The 25,689-nt window shown below is 37.3% G+C and overlaps 1 protein-coding gene across 4 annotated transcripts in view; it reads left to right on the plus strand.

The window, feature by feature from the left end:
* The window catches only part of DENND1B (DENN domain containing 1B), a 140,582-nt gene extending 114,893 nt beyond the window's left edge, over positions 1 to 25,689 (plus strand). For all 4 annotated transcript variants that reach the window (XM_015869353.2, XM_015869351.2, XM_015869350.2 and 1 more), the window contains 5 exons: positions 1,516 to 1,572; positions 2,376 to 2,486; positions 15,926 to 16,005; positions 16,898 to 17,114; positions 18,244 to 25,689. In XM_015869353.2, coding sequence (XP_015724839.1) covers positions 1,516 to 1,572; positions 2,376 to 2,486; positions 15,926 to 16,005; positions 16,898 to 17,114; positions 18,244 to 18,792 — 1,014 coding nt within the window. In that variant the 3' untranslated portion in view covers positions 18,793 to 25,689. The remainder of the gene's footprint in view (positions 1 to 1,515; positions 1,573 to 2,375; positions 2,487 to 15,925; positions 16,006 to 16,897; positions 17,115 to 18,243) is intronic.

Raw genomic sequence — 25,689 nt, forward strand, 5'->3', positions numbered from 1 at the left:
AAGCCAGTGTACTTTAAGTAAAGTTTTCAAAGAGAATTTTTAATTTGCATCAGTAGAAAAACACAGCAGTCATGAAGAGAGAAACAGGTAAATAAATTAAAGCTATTTCATGTCTTGAACTCTTTCATAATTGAAGAAATGGTTCATCAACAGGTTATTTGGAAATGACTCTTCTTTGGTTTGCATTAGCTTAGACTGTGATTACACAGTCTTATCCTAGCATTCGATTTTGTTAATTGTCCTTGATAATCAAGATTTTTCAAATCAATCCTCTGTTTATTCCAAGGCACTGGCAAATGTTTTGAGGATCTGTGTGCCTGCAGTATTGTCATGTATTTTCTCACACGCTTGCACTTTGTGGAGCCTACCACCAGAGAAATGGCATATGCGTGTCGTAGTTGCTAGATAACTGTCCTTGAGTAAATAATGTGATTGGTGCCATCCTTCAGAGTTAGAACAAAGTGCTCCTAAATGCATCCAAAAACTGTGAATGTGAGCTGGAAAGTTTAAAGTGGCTCTTAGGTTAGCATCTGCTACATGGCACCCCACTGTGCTCTTACAGAGCTTGTAGATGTATGATTTAAAGATGAAAACAACTCTCCGTCCTCTTGAATCGAGAAAATGATTTTTTTTTTTTTTTTTTTTTTACTCCAAATATCCAAGTACTGATAACCGTAGAAAAATAGGTGATTTCTGCGTATTTCAGCCACTAAATATATTTTAAAGCATTCTGTTTTCTAGACAACCTTGATAACTTTTCTGGTTTTTTTCCTATACAAGCTATATCCTTGTAAGAAGAACACACTTTCTATTAGGCTTAGTTTTTCTTTGTTTTGTTGCCCTCACATCTCCTTCTCTCCCCCTTTTTCCTCTTTCCATCTTCCTACCTCCCTCCTTCTTTCTCCACATAAGAAGATGGTATTCTGTATTGATAATTCATTTCTCTATTGAAGAACATTCTTAATTCTGTTTTCTATGCAACAGTGATCCTTAGTTGCCTATTTTAATAAATACACAATTCTGCCCTAAATAGCAGCACTATTCTGTTCAGGAACACTGGGCAAAATCTCCATCTGCATATGAAATCATTTCTCTTAAGATTGATGTTGCCCTGCAAGTTGCCAGACTGGAACACTGTAGCAGTCATCTTGAAAAATCTTAACATTTTTTCAACGAGCCTTACTGCTAAAACAGCCTTTGAAATTTAAAGGACCGTTTCAAATAAAAGAGTGATGTTAAAGACCATTTTCAGCCTGTCTTTAGTAATACTAGAGAATTCTTGAGCACCTGTGTTTTCACTGCATTGGTATGCTTGTACTGAAAGAACCCTATATATATACTGACAAAGCCTGAATGTATCAAATATCCTGACAAGGCACGTACGACATTTGTGATACAGGTAATTGTCCTTCTTTATAGCACCACGTGTGGATAAAGGAAATAGGTACAATAAGTGCAGCATCATAAAGTGTGTTGCATGACTACAGAGTTACATGCAGCCTTTTAATTTTCTAGGCAAAAAACCATGCAAGGCAAGGAATAAAGGAAGTAAGGAGTAAGTTGAAACACAAGGTATGTAGTACACTTTTACTCTCTTACCTTGCTTCCTTGTACGCTTGAAGCTCATACTTTACAAATCACATGAGATTTGTGTTTTTAATGACTTTTGAAATATGCTTAGCCCTTTGTTCAACAATACATTTTTCATAACGAGCCCTCTGGCAACTATCTGTCATTCTATGCATCCACTGAATAGTCTCTTTATTGTTTGCATATTTTATCATTGAACAACAGAGGTTTTCAAAGATGCATTAACAGGATGTATGTTTTCATAAAGTTGATTGCTTTGATATCACAATTGTAGCCTTTGCTTCAAGCTGAGAATTTGAGATAGAAGAGCCTTGCAGTGCAATGCATTTCAGAAGGTGTAGGTCTCTGGATTTCATAGGATATGTGAACAATTGCCACATTTAAAAATGAATGAACAGTTTCATTTTACAAAAGTGATGTTGCAGAAATATCAGAAAAGATGTTTTGGGGCATTTTGCAGCTGCTTTTCCTATCGAAGGTTTTGTTTCCACTTGAGAATTTTCTGTAGAGAGAAGGAACCATTTCTAAAAGATATTTTATTCTATTTTAAGAAAACTTTCAAAAATATTTCCTAGACGCTTGAACAATCCATCTTTTAAATGACAATGTTGATGATTTGGCTTCATGAATAGCTAAATTTGATTTTCTTACTACAGATGGTATTTTCATGACAGTAATAGATTGTGGCAAGATAATTTTGAATGCTTTCTGCATGCATAATATGGAGGACACATTTGCAGATAATGATTATAAATGAAGGAATTTGAATCTGTTTTGTTGCATAGGAGAGTGAGGAAGATCATCGAACTTGCGGTGCTGTTGCAGTGCAGAGTGCTCCGGTCTACACAGTGCACAGTGAGAAAAGAGGGAACTCAGAAAAGCGAAGACTTGCACAGGTAAGAGCCCTGAAATGTCTGTTCTACTTCACACACATGTGAGGAAATTTTTTCCAGTTACAGTAATGCATTGGTGAATCTAAGATTATTTTACTGTCTGTGTTTGAAATAGCGTGATTAAATCACGGTGCTTAAAGCAATACTTCTGTCATAGCATACTGCCCAGAAGGAGAAAAAATGCTATTCGTACTTCATCTCTGCTGAGAGGGGAAAACCCGGGAGATTTATCAGTATAGATCTGAGATTTAATTTGTCTTAAATCTGTTTCTGATAAAGGTTTCTCACAGCAAATAGGCTCTGCTCTATTCACAGACCTGTGTTAAGCCATCTATTTTAGTTTCTGGTAATGGAATACATCAATATTGTATTTGTAATAGATTGATCTGGCAGTTGCGTGACTTTTAGCCCTGCTCAGATAGTTACAGTTTGTTATTTTATTAATGAGCCAAGTAGTTAATATGATGTCAATCTCATCCTTTTGTTCTCCAGTCTGCTCTAGTCCCGAATTGCAGTAACAGGTGTAGCGTCCTGACTTTGGCAAGGGTTTTAACATATCTGCTTTCATTTTGACAATCTTATTTCAGAGGTATCAATAAAAGAGTTTACATAATACTTTTTTTTACTTGCAAGGAATGTGCATACGTATGTATTTTAATGTTGGGATATAAATTTTGCATTACATTATTATTGCATGCTTTTAATGAACGCAATGAATTTGTACGTGTGGATTTTTAACACATATATCTTCCTCTGATACCAAGTATAGAAATTCAGTCTAGCTGATTGTAATAGGATTTTCTTTGTGCTCTTTAGTGCAATGATAAAATCTGAATTATCTGTGTAATCAATTTAGTTTTGAATTAGCCTTGTTTTATCGGTAATAAATACAAAGTCGGTGAAGTTCAGCAAAGAATTGATGCAGATAATTCCTAAATAATGTTGAAATTGTATGTTAGCATTAAGTCATTATATTTAGTAGGGTTATAAATAATACAATGATGTTCTGCGCTGAATTATTTAGGCACTTTTTAGTTTGTGCATGCTTTCACGATCCCTTTAAAGCTAGTGATAAAGTGTCAAACTGTGTGCCCTCACTGTATTTTTATGTACAGGCAGCTGGGGTGCCTCCGTTCTTTCAGAAACTTGCCTACAGCACATTCTCTTCACTCAGTATCAGAACAGAAGATATTCTGTGCTGTATGTATGGCTCTAGTACTGTAGTGTTAAAAACAAAAATGGGTTCTTAAAATATTTATTACTAATGGAGAACTCATTTTAATATACAGCAACATCTTTCCCCCTCACCAAAGTAATTTGATAATGTGAGGTAGTAAAAAGCTTTTTGTGCAATATAAAGCAATGTACGGAGATTAGTGCAGGTGAATCCACAGTTGTATGAATCTGTGTAAATATGTCACTGAATACACTCTTGCAGCCATCTGATTGTTATGGGCTGTTTTTATTAAAGAAATGTGCGGTAATTTGCTACTGCTAAGTGCAGGAGGCGAGGGATTACTTTATCTCTGTGCAATTTAGCATTTCTTTTAGGGGTCTGTTCTGACAGAACAATTAAACCTGTGTGTGTGTGTGATTGTTCGTACAGCTGCATGCTGCTAAATCCCTCAGTGTTATTGTTGCTATTCTAGTCAGATGTTTTCTGGTTTTGAGAGCAAGACAGACGGCATGCCATTCCATACACTTCTATGCATATACAGTTATACACATATATATATACATGTGTATGCAATACATAGGTACAGAAAGGGTTTGTTTACTGGCAATGCGTGGTAATTAATGACCTCACTTGCTCTGCTGCAACCAGAATGTCCCAGGTCTTCTCCCCAGCTCTTGTCCCCAACGCCACCTGAGCCCAGGATTAGGGTTAGAGCAAGCAGGGCTCACTCACAAATACTCTGATCTTACACTTTTGCCTTCTCCTCTTCTTTACTCTGTTTTCCTTTTCTTCCTCTCCAAAAGGAAGTAAAGGAAAGTACTTATTTTAAAATAGCACTGTTTGCTACTCTTGGTTTTATTTTTGTTCTTTGTTAGGTCTTTGAGTAAGTAAAAAGAAATGCAATTTCTTTGTAATTGCTTATTTTAAACTTTACATCCAAATAAATGTATGCAGTGACAAATGCCAGTGTTTCAGAGCAGGTACTGAACCTATAGCATACAACAAGTAACTCTGATTGCTACTATTATTGTTTAATACTATATCTGTAGTGCACTCTCTAGGCTGAAGATGAATCTTTCCACTTAGATTTCTAAAATGATACCCATGAGCATCAGCAGGAGTATAATGGTACTGCTAATGTGACAGTTCATGCACATTGATAGATAATTAATATAAGGATGAGGTATTGATTAAGTTGCGACATCAATCTGGTTGAATATCCACCCCAAACCTAAACAGATAACAAGCAGAAGAGAGAGTGCTTATTACTGTCTTCTTGCTTCCAAAGAGGAGTCACCTCTGCACTTTCTCACTCTCTCTTCCATATTACAACACTTAAAAACTGAAGTATAAAGGATTTGTTGTTACATTTTGACCTGTCAGATATATGCTTTGAGCTACTTGTTCATAGCTGCTTGGAAAGAGTACATATGCAAGCCATCTAATAGTTACCTGAGATACTGTACAATATATTTCATTTGGATCATTGTGTATGATGCAAAAGTTTCCCTTCATTGTAGCAGACCATTTTAAATGTTGGTTCACAACAGGGTTTTGGGGACTGTTGTTTTAAATCTGCTTATACCCCAATAAATAGTAGTTTATATGTGGGTCTGCTAATTAGTATGGTTATTTCCTGTTTTGTTGATGAGGCTTTAATAAATGTCAAGAGTACATCCATGAAGATCTCCCAATTAGGCTTTGCGTTTGTAAAACCCAGCCCCTTTGCTTTTGTGTGAAGATGACAGTTCCAACTGCAGCCTCAGACTAACAGGGCTCCAGGGAAAGGATACTTCTCTGGTTTTATTGAAAACAAGGCCAGTTTGGCCCAGGGAGAATACCAGCACTGGTCACAGCGCAGAGCCGTTTTTAACAATGAATATTTACTAAGCTTTAGCACTGCTCTCACAGTGCTCTTATAATATATATATATATATTTACATTTTTGCCAGATCAGTAATAGGCTATCAGAAAAATAATAATAAATCAAAGCAAATTGTAGCACGTAACATAGCTGTCAAAATCTAATCGGGGGATAAATAATTAAATGTGTTACTGCAAACGCTCGTGATCAGCTTGCCCTCCTCTAATTGGCATTTTGAAAGTCTTTCCTAAAAAATGAAATAACAGGAGCATGCTCGTGTGTGCCTTCGTGCACGCGTGCGCACATACAGACAATTAATCGTTGCCTAGGATGAATTGTTCTATCTCAGTAATATTCATTTGAGCTTACTTTTGCTTAGGTTAGATGTTCTACACTTTTTCTAGGTCTACGAGATTAACTATATTGCAAGTCAACATTAACAGATGGATTGCCCTAAGCAAGGGAAAACCACAACAAAATCTAGGGAAAGTGGAGGATTGAAGCTTTTTATTGTTAAGCCTTATTAAAACCTTGGCATGTGCACTGCTGTTAACTGTTTCATGCCTTGATTGAATAAATCTCTGTTTTATCTCCTACTTTAATTAGATATAAAAGGATATCTATGAAATTACTGGCTATGAATTTTTAAAATAAAAATTAATGCAAGCATGAGATCTCTTCAACTCTGCTTGCAGCGTCTTGCCGATGATATTGCCGAGTTCCTTTAACTATTGATGAGGGGAGTTTTAGGGCGCTGAGCATTCTGTTTTTGCATAATATGCTTTAATTCCGTTCCATTACATACGTGCAAGTAATGCTGATTTCTGGGTAGGTGAGGGCCTGTATGCAGCGAGAGCTCCACAAAATTGCTAAAAAATCAGTAAATAATTGAAAAGACAGCGTGCCTATTATGAGCCCAGAAGATCTGTTTGATTTCATGAATAAGATCTTTGTAATTTTACTGTTTTATCAGGTGATAGGGTAGCTTATTAAAAACGGAGCATTTGAGGATGTAAATAGTACTAATGTATTTAGTGGCTAATAAAATATCCTTGCAGGTCTGCAGAAAACCAAGTAACAAGAAGGGGTTCATGGTATAATGAGTAAGTTAGCAATGCCTCCTTGTCTCTAAGGAAAGGTATGTAATACCTGGGCCGTTAGGCACGCACCGGCTTGCAGACGTAATGGAAACCTGGGCATTTGGGTTCGAAGTGTGGATTTACCAGGAATCCCTGAGTGTCAGCGCTACTTTGAATGCTCGTATATTGAGAAGCCGAGCAAACGGCTTCCCATGACTTTGCAAGATTTAAATGCAGTGTCTAAGAAGGTTTTAAAAACACTTTGGTGTGAGGTAATAAAAGCCATGTTAGTCTGAACTTGCTTCTTAGTATTCTTGAGCAGAATTACCTATTTTATTTATTTTTTTAACATATCACAAATGTGGCTTTTATGGCTTTATTGTACTGTGGTTGCTAGAAAGTATGTAATTCAGATCAGAGTTGGTACTTGGCTTCAGTACAACTGAGACAGCGAGCGTCAGGGAGGACGATGTGTTCATAATAACCTCACCTTCAGGAGTACCACATTTATCAATACCCATACAATGACCAGGAAAATAAATGACATCATCGTTAGCTACCAAGGGCCTACAGTAAGTGATTACCCACCTAACCTTATAAAAGATGATGGTGAGAGTGGGCTGTTCTGAGGAGTTGTTTTTTTCCAAGAGCATAAAAGAGGAGAGAAAGTGCTTGTGATAATGCGGTGCTGAATGTAACTATTCTATATTAGGAGACTGAATGCTGAGAATGGACTTGAAAGAGAAAGAAAGAGGAAAAAAAGCCCCAAAGGCAACTCAATAATAATTTCAGAACGATAGTAGCTCTGATTACAGAACTTCGTATTTATTTGCTCTCAGTTAATGTGCTTGAGATCACATCCGTGCCTTACGTCCATGGAAAATACTGGTTTTATAGCTGGAGGTATCTTTACCTCTCATTGACTAAAATATTACAAATAAGCAGACTTCATAACCAGTAACAGGCAGTTTTTCAAGGAGATTACATTTTGTTTCTGAGAAATAGGGTTTTGGAATAAGATTGGTTGCTTAGTAAATTCCTTTTCTTCAGCTAAAATGGCATAATTTAACAATGCTGTAAATATCATGAGCTTCCTTAACTTGGACAAAAATCTTTTGTCTTGGTGTGTCAAATAAGATCTCTTCATTCTGTGAAACAGATTTCCTTTTAATTAAAAATGAAAACAGAGACAGAAAAAATTCAAATTGCAGATTACGAGAGTGCCCTCTTGTGGCTCCAAGAGTGTACCTTTTGCCTTGTAAAAGCCATGCTTTTTGTGCATTTCCTTGCTTTATTATTGTTATTAATTAGAAGGTTTTAATGTAACCTAAAGATTTGGGTGTTTCCATGTATCTTGTATCCTTCTATTGTCAGGAATGCACAGCACTGAGCAGAGCTGCTGTCCCCACATTGCTCAGAGCTTCCCCTCACCAGGTGATAGCAGTCACTGCCTCTGCTGCAACAGTGACTGATTTTCATTTAATCATTTAAATTAAAAAGATGCAAAATACCTTTTTAAAGTGTTTCTGGGTGTTTTTGTTAGTGAGAGTCCTGTTCTCCTCTGTGCCCCCTCTCTTCTTAGCATGGGATTCAACAAAGGGCTGTTGCACCTCTCTGGCAGGTTTCTGTCCATTGTTAACCCATTAAATGTATTAATCTTTGTCTGTCCTTCTTTGGGCTTTTCAGTGAACATTCAAGAAATCTCCCCACTAATTACCACAATTCTAATTTTATTAAAAAAGAAAAAAGAAAAAAGTGGGAAGATAATTTAATGGTCAGGAAATTGCTCTGGAATTTTTTGTTGCCTGGTGGGACATTTAATGGAACACTTATTTTTTCAGGGCAATATCAGCAGTGCATCTAACTTTGATCTATCTAAGAGAGAAATTTAGGCAGTAAAAAGTTTGCAGATGCTTTTCCTGGCTATTAGATCTGGCTACTAGATTTTACTTTGTCAGCAAACTCAAGGGCATGTTTTTCAAGGGCCTTTCTTCTACAAACAAATGGAAAAATCTGAAAGAAAAACACTCGTTCACAAACAGGAGAGCTTATGGACGTCTTACTGTGACAGTGCTATCTTCTGCTTGAGTTATTATTTCTTCTCTGTTTCTGAGGAGCAGTCACAGGCAGTGTTCCAACCTGTCCAAAGCAGGGGGCCCAGGGGTCAGTCCACCTATGTCCCTTCCAGACTGCTTTTGCCTCCTGGCCTAAAAGTTCGGATGGCACAACCTTGTGTCTAAAGCTTCAGCTCTGTCACTGACTGTTCCCTCACCTTTTCTTTCTCTCTCTAATCCTGTAACTGAGTGGGGGGGGGGGGGGGGGGGAAATGAATAAGGAAGTTCAATTGAAAGTAAAGTTTGCCATGGGGGCTGAAGGAGGGAGAAGTAGAAGAAACAGAAAGAGCCTTTCCTGCAGGGATCTCAGTGCTTCTAAATGTGAGAGTCAGGATTCAACTCAGATAATTTTAGACACTTCACTGAAATGTCGAAGTTACTTGCAGTGGTATCTTGTGCTTTTTCCACAGTAGTTAGAGAGGCATGACCAAAGGGCAACTCAGCCCACTGAAGATCGAGATTACATCCCGGTAATTTCTCTTTGCTGCTGTTTGCTGTGTAATGCAGGTGTGAGGGCAGCTGGAATTAGTGCAGGGTACCCAACTCAGTGTGCCATCCATATTCCTCAGTGCCTCATAAAGACCCTTTGTGTCAAGCAGAATTGCCTTACTGGTGCCGGGCCTTGGGTAGAAATGTTTGGAGACAATCTTTCTGTTTCAGGGCATAATCACTTTTCCTTGTAGATGGGACTGGTATCTATTGGCTCTTTGGTTGTTCAGAGGTTTGATGGTCAGAGTTCAGTGCTGCTTAGGTTTTATGTAATTTGTTATTATTATTATTAATATTTGGGCTTCCTGTTAAATTTTGAGGTCTAAAACAGTGACTTTTCTGTTTAGGATCACATCTGCTTAATGCATTTTAGTTTTGGTCACTTCTGTTGTTCTTTTAACATGTTTGTACTTTTGATAACCTTTCCTTTGAGAAAAAATGTGTGTTAATTTGTTACCACCCTAATTTGGAACAGAAATAGTAAGGATGTGCTTTCCATGACCCAGTAACTCAAGAGATGTCACTGCTGTGACAAATCCTGCCTCAGCACTGATATTCACGTTCAGGTTGCCTTTGTCTTTAAACATAATTTGAAAACTTTCCTGCTCTGGCAGACTCTTCTGTTGCCACAGGAAGGATTTCTTTTTCTCATTGGAAACCTACTCAGTTGATCTCTTTTCCTGTACTGTTTCAATTATCGGGATCTCAGAATCAAGGACATTGTTCTCTCGTGGCATACAGTTGTGTGTTTTCCAGCCACTTCATGATCTTTCAGATGCATTATCTGTGTATCTCAGTCTTCAAAGCAGAGAAGATCTTTGTCCTAGGAAAGATGAAGCTGTTTTGGTATTGCATTGGTAGTCTGTAAAACTATCCTTAAGTCCTGTATAATGCTATTGCCTCTACTACTAAAAGGCAATTTGGCATCTTTGATGGTATCCATTTAGTTTATATTCAAGGCAACTTCTGTGATATCACACATTGTGGCATCACTACATTATGCCACTTTAAATGGGTAAAAACACGCAACGAATTTTTGAAGAGACCACTTCTAGAAATTCATCTGGACTTTTGTTTCGCATCCATCCTGGTCTGGTGCTAGTGTAGCTAATTGGTGTTTCAAGCACTTATTTTCAGCTTGGTGGTGGTTATTTGTACCATATCCTTGAAAAAGGGAAAGCAACTAGGAAGAAGTTTAGTAACTGTACTTACGTTTTATTTCTGTTCTTCCCCTTTTCCCTATCAGTCCTGGCTCTTGTGAAGTACAAGGTTAAGTACTCTTCCTGCGATCTCATTACCTGTTGCTTCAGTTCTCAGTCTTTAACTGGAAAGAAGTGGGTTGTTGTTAACTGGAAATTTGGACAGATTCTGGTCTTTTGCTTCTCTATTGGAGGTGAAACTGTAATTGCTTCTGTTGTGTTGTAGAGGATAGGTGAAATTAAAAAAAACCAAAAAACTGAAGCACAAGTAATAGTGGATTTCTGTTTATTTTACTTTCTCATACTGAATGAATTATCTTAAAATTAAGAAAAAGCAAACAGTACTTCATGTATTTGAAGTTGTAGTAGATATTTTTCTTTACTTGAAAGTCTACACGTGTTGATATATTGAGTAGGCAGTAAATGTGAAGTTATATATGTGCTGCCATTACTCAAAAGATTATTTGTTTCTTACGTCGAGGGCAATTAATGGCAGCAGCCTGGTTAAACTTCCTGCCTTGCTGCTGATCAATAAGCACTCATTCCAGAGAGTTGTGCTTCTGAAAGGTCTCGTATTAAATAAAAAACTGGCATTTCAAAGATTGACTTTCATGCCCAATCAAAAATGTAAAATATCTTAAAATATTTAAATTTAAATCCTTTAGCATTCTTGTATTTTGTCTGCATTTTTATGCCAAAGTGGTACGTTTTGTGAGGATACCAGAGAGCAGAATAGAACAGTATAAGGACCCCTTCTCACTTTGTTTGGTTCTACCTACATTTATCCCGTCATCACTTTCTTTTTCTGGTTATGGTGGTCAGCATTTGCCACAGTTGTACAGGTAACAAACCACTTGCAGAATGAGATTTTGAAGTCAGAAGTCAGGCAGAAACCAAAGGTTTGAATATTTAGCCAAATGCATTGCCTTTATTACTGAAAAATATATTTGGGATTAAAGGCAATTGCTTACAGCCAGTGAAAAATGGAATGCATGGCAGCAACACACATAGTCAGGAACTTATCAGCTGCAGTTGTGTGCTGCCACCAGAATGAATTAATGCAACAATCAAACATAGCTAGCAAAAACCACTGCTGTCCATGGAGCCGGGTTGTCTGCACCTATCCACGTGCTGACTGCAGTTGATCCTTTGCTGCCTTTTGCATGCAGGCTTGGGAGATTATTCAGGTTGTTTGTGGTGAATGCGAGCTCATTGTGTGATAAAGAGCATAGAAGGCATTGAACTCTGCTATATTCTGAGAGGTGAGAGATGGGTTTTTGTGGTGCAAAGTGCTTGAAGATGGAAAAATGTAAAATGTTGAGGCTGAATCTTAGCTAACATTTAGGTATAAAATAAATATATTAAATAATACTTTTGTTATTTTGATAGCAGAACTAGTTGAAATAAGTAAAACAGTTGAGTAGTTTTTAAGACATTTGTTTTTTCAGTTGGTAGAAAAAACATGACAGCAGTCTATTAAGACTTTATAAAGTTCTGGTGCAGCAAGAAAAGGAGTGTTACAATATCATTTCTTGCGGTAATAAATTTAAATGGTCTGGTTGTTATTAGGATGCTGATCAGGAAGGAAACAGAAGTCTGTCCTTTTTTCATAAAACGGTATAAAAAAGGTTACACACTTCAAAATGCAGAAAAGACAAATTAAAAGCTTAAATAACTGCAAACAGCAGGGTACGTCAGTAATGGAAGGACTTCTTAAATGACTTTGACAGCTTTTGCAGGTGCACGTAGTATGTCACTTTACCTAGTGGAGCACTGAAAAAGATTTATGGTTCTCCTTTTGCAATTTATTAAGAGTTTCTTTTTTTTTTTTCCTTTTCTTTCTTTGCAAAATAGTCTGTGGACATACCCCTCTCTTGTAGTTATTTTTATTGCAGCTCTTAGAGGAAAGTCAGCTATTCAAAAACATGTGTTGCTTGTTGTCTCAGTGGCTAGCTTGCAGAGCTGTAAACTCTGGAGAAAGTTGTTATTTACAGCCAGATATTTGCCTTTCCTTCTCCTTTAACTTTTTCTTTTCATATAGGGATCTGATTTATTTTGGAGTAATTCTTGAATTTTTTTCTTGTATGAAGCCTAAACATGTAATTTGATGGCAAAAATGTTTTCAGGGTCTGACCAACAGGAGCTAGAAATTTTCTGGTTGTTATTTTTTAAAAGGTTTGTTGATGTTTGCTATGTTATACTCCTTACATACGATATTCTTGCTTTCACTAACTCGCTTCCATAACGCTATCCAAAGATGCCCCAAGGGGCCAAATGTGTGTAACTGCTATGTCTGTGCTGTTTGCTGGTTTTAAGTAATTTCATTCAGTTCCTGCTTCTCAAAGACACAACTTTTTTTCTTAATAAACTTGCTGACTATGCTTTGAAAAATTACTTCTCATGCTGGCAAATCACAGAGTTATCTTGTGGGAATTTATGAAGTTGATGGACTTAACCCATGTGAGAATAAACAAGGGTTTGGCTTGGTTTGGATTTCTGAAAATTCTCAACATTTTTAAAGACTCTTCTTTCCTGAAAGATCTTGTCTTTAATGGGGGTAAGAGATGGCAGCATCTAATTCTGATGCAAATTTCAAGTGAAGGAGGGTTTTGCCCTCCAAAAGTCAGTTCCAGGCTTAGAGCTTTAATGCAAGTGAATGTCATGTCAGTCAGAATTTTCCAGACCAGGTAGTGAATTTCCAGTCTTACAGAAGTAAACTATTTTAATTGCCTCAGTGAAGACAAACTCTAAAATTTAAATCACTGAGGTATCCAATTAACAGTATCAATTAAGGCAAAGTAGTTAACCTTCCTTGTAGTTATTTGCAGTAGCATGATTGATTTCAGTAATGATGGGAATAATTCAAAGAACTCTCAGACCCTGGAAATAAATTGAATTTACAAAGGAAATTTAATTGACTACTGCTAATGAAAGGAATAGATGAAATACTTCTGCTTAGCTTGGTGTGGTGCAACAGCAGGTAACTACCCTGGTATATAGCCTCGAAATGACCAGTGGGCCATCTTTTAGCAGTTTGCTTTCTTGATGATCTATGCTGTATTAATAGGTCTTGGTTGCATTCATTAAGTGTCTTCTTTCTATTTCAGATTTCTGTTTTCTTACATAGTTTGGTTCTTTGCTTTAAAGTAATGATAGTAAAATCACTTCTGTTCAGATTTTTAAAATTATTCCTATTTCTGTCATACTAGCAAATAAAGTTCTGTTTTGTCAGGCAAGTCGTATCTTATGATGACTTACTTATTCAAAGCTGTTTGCCTGGTTTATCTGTAGTATTTCCTAAACCTTCTTGGTTTTATATTTCATAAATAGTGCTTCAGAAAATGGTCCAAACTTCTTAATATTGCATTTGAACAATATTTTTTTGTTTTGCTATGCAAAGTCAAACCAGAGAGCGTGGTTCTATAAGGTGTTTATTGCTAAAATGCATGGGTTGCTCTGAAAGTAGTGCCTCCTATTTATTTCCACGGAAACTACAGTGAGTACAAAGAACACAGTAACACTGTCTGATAGAGCAAATTCTGAGCTACAAGACAGATTTTCAACATAGTCACCACCAGCAGCTGTGCATTTTCACCAGCAATGAACAAGAGTCTGCATGCTACACTCATAACAATCTGCACCAGAGAAGATGATCCACTGTCATAGTACTCTAAATGCACAAATGCACTCACATTCACTGTTTGGTCTCTATCAGCATTCAGATAGCATTGATGAATGTCAGTGGGTGCCTTTTTTTTTCTGCATGGAGGAATTCGGTGACGCAGCTTTGCTTCATATGCGCTTCCATGTCAGACGCCATTTTGTCAGACAGCCCCTCTGCTGCCATCTGTCACATGGCAACAGCATGTGGTGGAATATTGGCAGGAAGGTTCAGCTTCTATGCTACACTACTAATCTCCATCTCTAACGTCATGAGCTGACAGAATAAAATGGGAGGCATTAGTTTCAGAGCAGTCCTTGTACATTGGAAATATTAATAGTACATTTGTTTTTCTGTGTTCCATCTTGTATTTTTTGCTCAGTGTGAAGCTTAGTTTGGTTTCTTTCCTTGTTTTTAACACTGTAATATATACACACATATACATATATAATATATATATATATATATACATATATTACAGTGTTTTTATATATATATATGTATATATATATACACACACACAATCAGCTGTTACTTGGTTTAGCACATTGAGTCACATTTATTCTTTGTGGACAAAGAAGTACAGAAAGTGCTTGATCACTTGTTGGACAAGAGAAAGTATGTGTTAGACTATAAAGAATATACACTGAGTCATTTCTGGTAATAATGGAGAAAAAAAAGTTCAGTATGTGTCCTGGTACATGTAGAACACTGACAACATCTGTAATAGGTGACATATTGAAATCCTCACAATACAAGATCTGAGCTCCTTGTAGCCTGAAATTAAGGCCATATTTCCTCCCCATCAGGGTTTGTTGTAGGCTTAGGCATTTGGTGAACTGTATGATGAGATGTGGGCAGTAGCACTTCTTTATACTTGTGTATGATTTTCTTTAAAGTTAGCTAACACTGTTTTTCCTTTGCACAAATTCCATCCATATGTCTTTAAATTATGGCCAGTCTTACAAAGCTTGGAATCACTTCTGTGGATGGATTGTCTGCACGGTTAATTTTTTGTGGGCTTTGATAGGGAAGGATTGTAAGAGATGCACAGACCTTCCAACTATCACTTGTGTTTCACATATTTCTAACTTAAACATTCTGGTCAAGATAGAAGTTTTTTTTCCAAGTGTAGGAAGAATCTTAAGCCTGGTTGTCTTTGCTAAATAGGAATATGATTGAACGGGTTACTCAGTATGGTAGCGTGTGAATTTACAGCACACTAACTTCTCTTTACAAGCTTTACATAGGATGCTCTGAGATAATGCTAACTTTAAGTAACCATAATTTAGAATAATGTACCTTGCACAGAGGCATTCTTGATGCACAGCTTTCAAGCTGACATACTGTTTACTCCATCCTTCTGTTTAACACTCAAATATAAATACAGCTATGTGAAGATAGTCCAGGCTTCTTGCCACTTCAAAAATCCATTCTTCTTCATGCTCAGTAGCCCACATTATCTTCAGAACTTTGCAAATATTTCTGTCAGAAAACAGTAAATCACAGTGCTTTGTCTTTATAAGAGATGGTAGGTAATAGGCCTGAGTGATGTTTTACATTGTATTGGCAGCTTTCTGCTAATCAAGGCTTTGCATAAATAAAAATACACTCCACAGACCATGAGGGAAAATGGTTTTCTAGCTCTTTAACTGGTTACATCCGTAAATTTTGTTTTCTCTTTGTAACAACCTTTAGAAGACTGGATCAATATGTACCTTTCCTCACTGGGTGCTCTGAAAGTCTTTAATGAGTGTGGTAGCAGCTAGATTCCAAATAAGGCTGACATACATTTGTGTTTGGGTTTGTTTGTTTAAAAAAAGACAAGAATTGTGTAATGTTAGTTTTCTGTTCTCCAGACACGTTTCAACCAGCACCTCAATAACCAGGATTTTACCTTGGATGAAGATGATGATGATGAAATAGAGAGAACAAGCAAGTAAGAGGCCTGGTGGGATATGTGTGTATGTATGGGAGAAATAGTAAGTGGCATCATTCAGCAAAGTTAAATTCAAGTGACAAGTCTTTCTCCTTTCCAAGCTTAATTGGAGATCTTTAAGAGGTTCATTAGTTTAGGAATATATCCCCTTTTGAAAGAGAGGCAGGCTATTATGCATTTAATTATTTATGGTGGTTTGGAGAGTTTGATATAATCCTGAATCTTTACAGGTTCTGGATACAAAGAAGCAGTGAAATTGTTTGTCAGTGTGGGACCTCAGCTAACCTGGTCCTTGAGTTTTTGGCCATGGAAAGAACTCTTTTAGAAGTATTCCAAATAGACAATGATAGGGAAAAATTGCAGTAGTACAGAGATCAGAGGTGGTAAGGTTATTGCAATAAGTGAAAGAGAAGATAAGAGACAAAAACACCAATTACTGTTGCACATAGGCAATACTTGGGTGAGTCTGCTCAGCTGACAGAAGAGTTGCAGTATGAGAGCATTGCCACTAGAACAAAAGATGTGGCTAGGTCAGCTGGAGAGAGGTGTAGCAGTGCTGATCTTAATATAAGGTATAGACAAGGGAAAAGTGGAGCCAAATTTGGAATAACTATCAACTTTGGAGGGAAGATTTGGGAAGTCATGTTAAGGATAACTTAAAATAATAGTTGAAGTGATTAGGGAAGAGCAAAGAGACTGGAGAATCTCCAAATGGCCACTGCTTCTGTGTAGATACTATACATCTGTCTTTAGGTAAGGTTGTTGACCTAAAAGAAAAGCAGGGCTTGTATTCATTGTAAGTGTTTGAATGTATACTGCTACTTACTTTCAGGAGTCTCTTTAATACTGTAGTTTTTATGCTCCCAACTGACACAAAAGATTTTGTCTTTAGGTTATCATCAGAAGACAGTGAGGAAGCTTCTGCTTGCTTTTATGATAGTGATGAATCTGGGGACACTGGAATAACTTCACAGCAACAAGGAGAAATGGACTTGCTTGGGGAGATTTTGGACACACTGAGCACACACAGTTCAGATCAAGGAAAGCTTTCAGGAGCAAAGAGCCTGGACTTCTTTAGGTCGATGGATGACATTGATTACAAGACTACGGTTAGTCTCCTGGTTTCAGTTGAAAAGTAACCACAATCCTTTATATTGGAATGCTGCACAACACTGAAATCAACTACATGCAGACCAGTCACTACTGAATAGTCCTTAGAATTGCTCGCATGTCATTCTGCTGCTGCAAAACAGCACACCCATGCTGGCAGCTTTGAGATGGATTTTCATCAAAATATCAGTCAAGATATTGGTTGCACTTTTGTTCAGTTTACCAAGTCATCTGGGGAACAGGTTTTTTTTCCCCTTTTAACAGTAACCGCTTACAGAACTGTGAATAATGTATTAATTTACTTAATCAGATAATTTAGTATTATATTTAGCTGTCCAATCTTGAATTCCCAGAGCTAGTTTTAGTCTATGTTACGCGGTTTAGAAAGTATTTCCATTTTCACATTGCGTCATTAAACTAGTCGTATTGATACGAAGCCATTTCCATCAGGAATCCACAAGCAAACCACTTTATGGGTCAGAGCTCTTGCCTACAACTTTACAAACCCTTCCCAACTCACTGCCATGTTGTTAGCAGAAAAAAATACTGGTGTTTTTGAATTCTGGCTTATATCAGCTGTCCAACGTTTATTTTTGCTGAAAGGAATCTGATAGTCAGAGATTTGTCACTGGAACAACAAATTCTGACAAATGTTTAAAAAGCTTGTAAAATTTGATATTATGAATGTCACGCAGGGGTCACATTAATAAAATGCCCATTTTTGTTTGTTTAGCTAAAAGTTGGTATAATTAATTACTGAAGCAAAGAGAGGAAATACCATCTGGTTTTAGTTTTAGTCCAGCTCCTTCTCATATTTATGGTACAGACCAGCTAAGTGTCTTTGTTCACCGTCAAAACTGCTTGTGCAGAGACTGAACGGGCAGGGGATGTGGAATCTTTGTACGAAAGGTGATCCCTAGGATAAAAGACAGTGTTCTGGCAAGAAAGCTTAAAAACATAACGACAAAAACCCCCACGCAACCTTGCTCTTACGTTGTTTCTGGAACTGTAGCTTTGTAACATCAAAACCCAAAGGTTTAAGAGCCCACAGAATCCATTACAGTATTTCTGTTTTAAAAGTGCTTGTGTTTCTTGTGATATTAAATATAAACACGTTATTTATTTCAGAACAAGTCAAATGCACCAAGTGAAAGCAACCTTACCCTGTTGTGCAGCAGTGCAAATGACCAAGCGGACTGGAATCTCGGTCAGGATGACAGTGTCCTCAACGGGAAACAACTCCCTCCATCTCCAAGAAAACAGGGTTCTTCTGGTGGCAATAGAGAGTCTCTCTCAAACCTGGAAGAGGAAAGCAGTGAGAAAACCTTTATTACTGACAAGATGGACACCACTAGTGGCTGTATAGCATCCCCACCTCCAGCACGATCAAGTGACCATTTTGCTTCTCTAGAAAGTTTCAAAGTGGGCTATAAGTATGCGAAGCAGAATGAAACACTAAGCAATACCTCAGAAGATCCGCTCCCAGCAAATCTTGCTCAACATCCATCCATTCTTGTCCCTTGGGAGAAAGATAGGAAAGAAGGAAATGAAACTCCAGATGAGGGAGGGCTTCTTCAGGAAGTGGTATCTTTATGTAAGCTGAGTTCTGCTTTTCACTATGGTTTAAATATTTCAAAGGATAGCTTATCCAGCAGTAGCAGTGGAAATAATACGTAAGAGAACTATGAGAAGAGAAACTTTACTCCCATCAGAAGTTTAAAGGGAGACTACTCAGGACTCCATATAACATGATAACCAAAATATGAAAAAGGAATAAGAGATTTTCAATTATAAAAAAAACAAAAACAACACAATTCTCTTCAATTCAGTATGCATCTTCTGCCATTGGGACGTTTGCTTCTATGTTTACCCAGTTCTTTTGTTGGCTGTAGTTAGGTCCACAAAATGGAACTAAATATATAAATGCACTCTTAAATCAGGTACTAGTTAGTCTCTGTGCTACAAATACAGCAGGTGTATGGTGCTTCCTAGCGTTTACTTCCTCTAAGCAGCAGGAAAGGTATCACCTAATAGGCAACCAGGTTTTGAAGGTACTGTATTAATCCCATTAAGCAGGAAATGAACCAAACAATCTAGGTTTGTCTGAAATGTACAGATGTTAATACTTTTAATGAATAATAACTGCCTTAATCTTTTGAGAAGAGGTTTAACTATCTTAGGAGATGAATGCAAATGTACAAAACAGCAATAATGATATTCCATGACAAGAATTTTCTTCAGCAAAGAGGGAGAAAAGGAAGTTTTTTGGTGTTTTTTTTTCTTTTTTTTTAGATTAAGGAATCACTTGTGAATATAACTTGGAACTTACTGCAAACTTAAACTGTGGCTCTGTCTTCCAGTTTTCAAAAAAGCAGCATGTGCTTTTCTCTTTTCTGTGAAGTACATGAAGTGCTGAATTATAATGTGAAGTTTATTAACTTCTGTTTACAACTGAGACACTTTAAAGGCTTGTTATCCAATTTCCCTATGTAGACTGTTTCATCTACAAATTTTCAGAAAGGAAAGTGTAAGTGGAATTGATAGATTTCTTTTTTATTATTATTATTTGCTACAATCTATTAGTGTTTGGAAACTAATTTGTGCCTCTTCTGCAATATTTTCTTTTGATTCTGAGTACTTTTTAAAAAGTAGCTTGAGCTGCTGTTATTTGGGAGTCATATTTAGTTAAATTATTAAATACTCATCACTGGGAATGTCATGTAACACTAGGAAATGGAAATTACTGATTCAGTATAAGACAGCTTGTATCCAACTCTCAGCCATTTTCAACACCTAAAAATCTCTTAACGAACTTTGTGAAAGAGAATAAGTGGACATACTGTACATTGTATTTAGAACAAGCATTTGTGCTTTTCTGGAAGCATTCCTGAAGAATATTTACACACAAAATCCAAAAATTACTCCTGCTATATGGAGCAGCTCTCTCATTTCCCTTTTCCTTTTTTTTCTTAAATTCCCCACTTTCTCCACCTCTCCACCTTACCATACATGAATTTCTTTCTCCAGAATAGCTCAGCATAGGAAAGGTGTGAAGTCAAGTTTCAGTAGATTACCATTGTCGGCTTTGAAGGATATTTGTGATGCAGTTAGCAGAAGTAACACGTGGGTTTAAAAGGAATCGTGCCTGAGATGAATGTTCTCCTGCTCTTCTAAACTGATGCCAGAAATGTTTTTTTTTCTTTCTCGCTTTGGCATGAATGTTTAGTCATAGCCTCAGTGTAGGCCTGAGTGAGCAACTTAATGAGGTCAGGAGTTGGATCAGATTGCACTTTAATATCTTTCTAGTAGTTTGTAGCAAAATTTAATATCAGTCTCCACGCTGAGATTTATGAATGAATTTTCCTTCTAGCCAGCACAAATGGAAAGGGTTTTCTTGACTGCTTTATTACAAGGCAGCTGACCTAAGGGAACGGATTGATATCATTAGACGGGCAACGTTTGATGCTTTACTGAAGAACTGTAAAGGCAACTGTGCATAAGGCTTTAAAGTAAAAGTCTCAACATTGTATTCCAAAATTTTGGTCTGTTTGGGGACACAGGGGGACTCGGTACTTGTCACTGAGGATAAGGACCTAGATTCAATCAGTGTCAGGGAGGTAAAAGGTTGTAAAAGTGGAAATCTTAGGGAAATGTCTGTGTCTGATTAGAGTATGAGCATTCCTGAGGGCATCTGCAATCTGTACTGCTGGAGAATCTCAGTGTTCCTGAGTTAGAGGTTTTATGTGCTGAGCTCTGCACTCTATCCTTTTGTTTACTGTAATGTGTAACAACATGTTGTATAAGCTGAAAGTGGATTTTTAAAATTTATGTAAAGATGTTATTTGGCAAAATATTTTACACAGTCAAAAGGAGGTAAGATTTTAAATAATTTTTGTTGTAACCTTTCCAGAAGGGTCACAGTGTTTGACTCAGGTTCTGTTCAGATGAGAATGGCAGGAAAACTTCGTAGATGCTTGTTGGGAGGTGATATTAAGGGCACAGCAGAGGAGATTTTTCTTTGCTGGTACTAAAGATTATCCAAAGATAATGCTTTTAAGTGTGTCTAAGGGAAGACAGCCAATGCAAAGGTCTGTGTTCTTGTAGATCTTCTCACTTGTTCTCATCCACGTCCCTGCAGTCTGCTAAATGGAGTTTCCAAATTTGCCTTTATTTTTCCTCTGCATCCAACACTGTGCTTTTGTCCATACTTCTATCTAAGATGGCCTTCTTATCTTTGTTTATTAAAGATAATATTGATGACTTATGCAGGAAAAAGGGAACAATTTCAGAACTTCTGGCCATTGTTCTTTTCAAATCAATCAAAGTCCAGGAATGCTGCCAGAAAGTGGTTTTCAAAAATGTCTATCTGATAGAGTAAATCCTGCTGGCTTTACATGAGAGTTATGCACTGAACTCCTATTATCACATAGATTGTCCCATTCTCACCTTTGTAGAAAAAATATGGAAGCCATATGAGGCTGGTAATATTCACGTAGTTATTATAAGGAAGGTAAAATTGAAAACTTGCTGGTGGAATCACTCAAGTTTGGTACATCACAGTAATAATTTGCTGTTACATTGAGTGAAAATACAAGCTAAAAAGAAATAAGCAGCTGAGTTATGATAGAATGGAGATAAAATTCAACTTAGAATTATTTTTTATTTCAGTTTCCTTCAAAATGTTTCTGCTTTCTTTCCTTACTGTTTATAAAGCCTGCAGAGTGTTTACAGTCACTAAGCGCTACATCCTTTTGGTTTTGAACCCTGTGTATGCTCAAAATTCTCAGACTTATATCTACATTGAATTTAACTGTAGGTACCTTTTTAAACATGTAACGTTACAGAATCTTTTCCACTTACTGTCAGTGATCTTTTGAAAAGGCTAGTATGTGTGCCTTATTGAAATGTCATTACCAGTTACCAAATAGACACAAGTCCAAACTACTATTTTTGATTCAACACTCTTCTCCTCTGTCCTAGTGCTAATATAAAACTGTCTATTGGCTACATATGCAGTATTTTTATTACCACATTGAGTTATATATTTAGATAAATTGTCCAGGTCCGGTACTTTGTACAAGTTTTAGACCTGTATGCTTCTTCTTTGTGGAAACTGTCCTGATGTCATTGAAAATCATCAGTGTCCCCCACCGCCTGCTGGTGAGAATTGAATTCTGTTTGGTCAGAGCTCCTGTGATGGTCGTCAGAGTCCTTTTCTAACACATCAAGATCTCAAAAAGCTTCCCATTCCTCATGTTGTAGGAAAATATCAGGTTATTTGGTTAAGCTTTGTAGTCTGTTCTTAGACTTAGGAATCTATTTCTGACCTAAATGGACAGTTCATTTAACACAGATCTCTGCTTGAAATGAGCTGTATTGTCTTGAGGGAAAAAGAAAAGGCGGTAGAAAGAGATTGCTGAGTTGTTCCAGTGAGATTGTGAAGCAGAGCCTGGGAGTCCCCATGAGGGGACTTCAGGGAAAATCCAGATTTCAGGATCCAGTTGTAGTGATTCCAACCAAATCATATAGGCAAAAGTAGTACTGCCTATGGGATAAATCCCCTCTGGGATTTGTGGAATGGATAATATGTTGTCCCAGTCAAAGCCTTCCCATCCATGCATATAGCATTGCAATGTTGTGGAAAACAGCACGGATATTCAGGGAAGAACAGTACTGTGGGCACTAAGGTGATGCTTGCCTACCCTCTAAGCATGCAGAGGGAAGGCAGTGGTGGGCTCTCCCATCCCACATATTTGGGGATCATGCAGCTCCTAGACTTCTTTTTAGGAAAAAATGTTGTTGTAGAAGTTTTCATATAACATTCTGAGTGAAATCTTCATTGCCATTTAGCATTTCATTGGTAGTGCTGCTGTTTGGTGGAAGATGGGGTCCTCAGAAACCCCATCAGTAGCTGAAGTCTCTCAGGCATGGTAACTCAGACTTCAGATGGAGCTTCAGACACACTGGGAGCTTCTGACTCACTTAGTCTGTTAGAGAAATGTTTTAGATCTCTAAAACCTGTTTTAGATGTCTTTTTGGGCTTTAGAATGAGTGTGTTGCAACTTGTTGTTTTTGTAAAGTTTTAGGCAAAAGAAAGCTAAGCCAGGTTTTTAAAACAGCTTCTATTTTTTCACCTACAATCAATCAGTCATATTCAGTCCTACAGAACAATCTTTCTTCGGTGCAGCTGTCTAATCAGATTGCTAGGAGCATCTCAAAGCTCTTCTCTATGCATGTAATTGGAAGAAACATTTCATGCAATAAACAAAGTGCCAGTGCAAGGCCCTTTTGCAAGTGCACCGCTGTGAAATCCTGCCTGTGGTACCCTGCCCAGCAGAAAGCCTCTGAACTGCTGCCCTCCCCAACTGTGGGGAGGGGCTGGGCTGCCCTTTGTTCACAAGGGAGATGGTTTCTCATCTCTTGGTGCCAGGCCTCCGTCCAGGTGCTGTGAGACTTCAGTCAGCTTGCTCTCAGCAGGCAAGAACTTCAGCCTAAATTACTGGGGCTTCCAAAAATGGTGTCCAAGGTAAGCAGCTTCTTTATCGCAAATCCCAGGGTGGTGAAAAATGCCTCTTCCCACAGTGAATCTTTGGAGTGTGAATGTAGGAATGCACCAGCAAAACCAGTGTGGATGGATATGTGACTTGTCTTTTGTAATGTCTTCTTTGCTGCTATTAGATGTATGTGTCTGCCAAGCGTTGCCCACCTGCTAACAGAATCTGGGCTGGAGAGAATACGTCCTTGTCCCCACCCCAGGGGTGTGGGCCATATTGTGTTCTTCAGGGTGGATGCAAATAAAGGAATGAAAAAGGGATGGTATTTATTTATGTGTGAAACTTTCCTTGGTTTGCTTTGTAATGTCTGTTTCACAGTTTCGTCTGGTGGCCAGCTGAAAGTACTTAATTAAGGGCTTTCCTGGAGGCTGCTCGACTTCCTCTATTAGAGTTTTCTGAAGGGTGCGTGGCCAGCGTACTGTAGAGCACCAGGTAGTTGGCGGGGTCTCTGTTTTCAGCTGAGTTGGAGTAAGAAGCAGGTAACACAGCTGAAAGTTATCCTAAAGTTTTACTGTAGTAAAGGGTACTCAGATTCTCTTATGCTATTCTGTAGGTCAATTCTAAAATTATTAGTATTTAGAATCCAGTAACAGTATTAACTTTTGAAAACTGAGTTGAGTTCAAGTTATGGTTCTATGTGAATTGACATTCTGTTAAAAATAAGGGAGCTACTTGGTTTCAGCGGGAATGTGTTGACTTCAAAATCTTCAGTGAATTTTGTGCAATATTTCTCCTTGTTTCAAAGTAATTTAGTAGTTTTGAATGTGCACATCTGCTTTCCAAGCAGTCTTCTAAATTGTGTTTTTAGACAATGTGTAAAATTATGTGTATCACTGGTTGTAAGATAAAAACATGAAGAATATATTCTAATGAGGCAAATGTATATTTCCAATGACCAGTAATAATTATGGATGTCACACGCTACAGAAATAATAAAGCTTGAGCCAGTGTTTATGAACAAGTGGGTAATCTTAAAACTGTTCAGCTGAAGTAGGTTTAAATATTAGAGTTGGTAATTTTTAGTTATGATTCGATCACTTTTTCTTATCACTGTTAAAAATAAATGAGGAGCTAGGCGCTGCTTTTCATTAGCAGCAATGAGGGGATGGTTCAGGATGATGACCTTATAGTTATTATGAATATTTTTTGTGACATCCCTAATTATTGTAAGTCATTACTTAAAAGATCTACTAATGTTGCCGGTATCCTTTTAATTTTCTGTAAATTAATATCTTTGTATATTGATGTACATTTTGTTTTAACCTTTGGTTTTCCCTGGAGAGCTTCTTTAAATTAATTTACTTGAATGAGGCAATAAAGCACTGTGGAACAGCCAGTCTTGGTGCAGCTAATGCACGAGAGCATCGCATCTGTCACTTCATGGTTTTTGAGAAGGAAGAGTAATGTAAAATGCTTAGATATTTAGCAAACTGTTTTTTTGCTTTTGTCTCCTTTTTTAAGACCTGTCTCAGTTATGATGAGAAATCTTCAACATGAAACAAAGACACATCACATGTCCAATCACTTCTGATTTTTTCAGAGCCTTTTATTGGTGACTTTTGAAGTCAATGTTGATGTCCTTATGCTTTTTAATACCTACAGGAAAGGTATAAAATACAGGGCATTTTGAGGTTTCAGTGACCATTTTAATGATTTTGCGGACATAAAGAAACCTAACCAGCAGTATGCTAACAGGTTTAGCATTATAGTTTATCACTGACCATTAATACAACTGGAATCAGATCTAAAAAATTTATTCCATGCTTTTGCACCCTCTGGACTACTGTTCGAAGTCATCTCAAGAATTGTATTTCAGACCTTAGACTACTCTTAGTAGTGCACTGTGTAATACATAGGAAATGAGCTGTGAGTTTGTTTGGTTTTGTTTTATTTGGAGGGGAGGGAGCAAGTGTTTTCCTTCCAAGTTTGTGGTTGTCAGTAGAAGTTGTTGGTGAAGTCCACATTGCCATAAAGTGCCCGACACTGTATTATAAAATAAAACTTATCGATATTTAAACAA

Source organism: Coturnix japonica, chromosome 8 (assembly GCF_001577835.2).
Source record: "Coturnix japonica isolate 7356 chromosome 8, Coturnix japonica 2.1, whole genome shotgun sequence".
Classification (NCBI taxonomy): domain Eukaryota; kingdom Metazoa; phylum Chordata; class Aves; order Galliformes; family Phasianidae; genus Coturnix; species Coturnix japonica.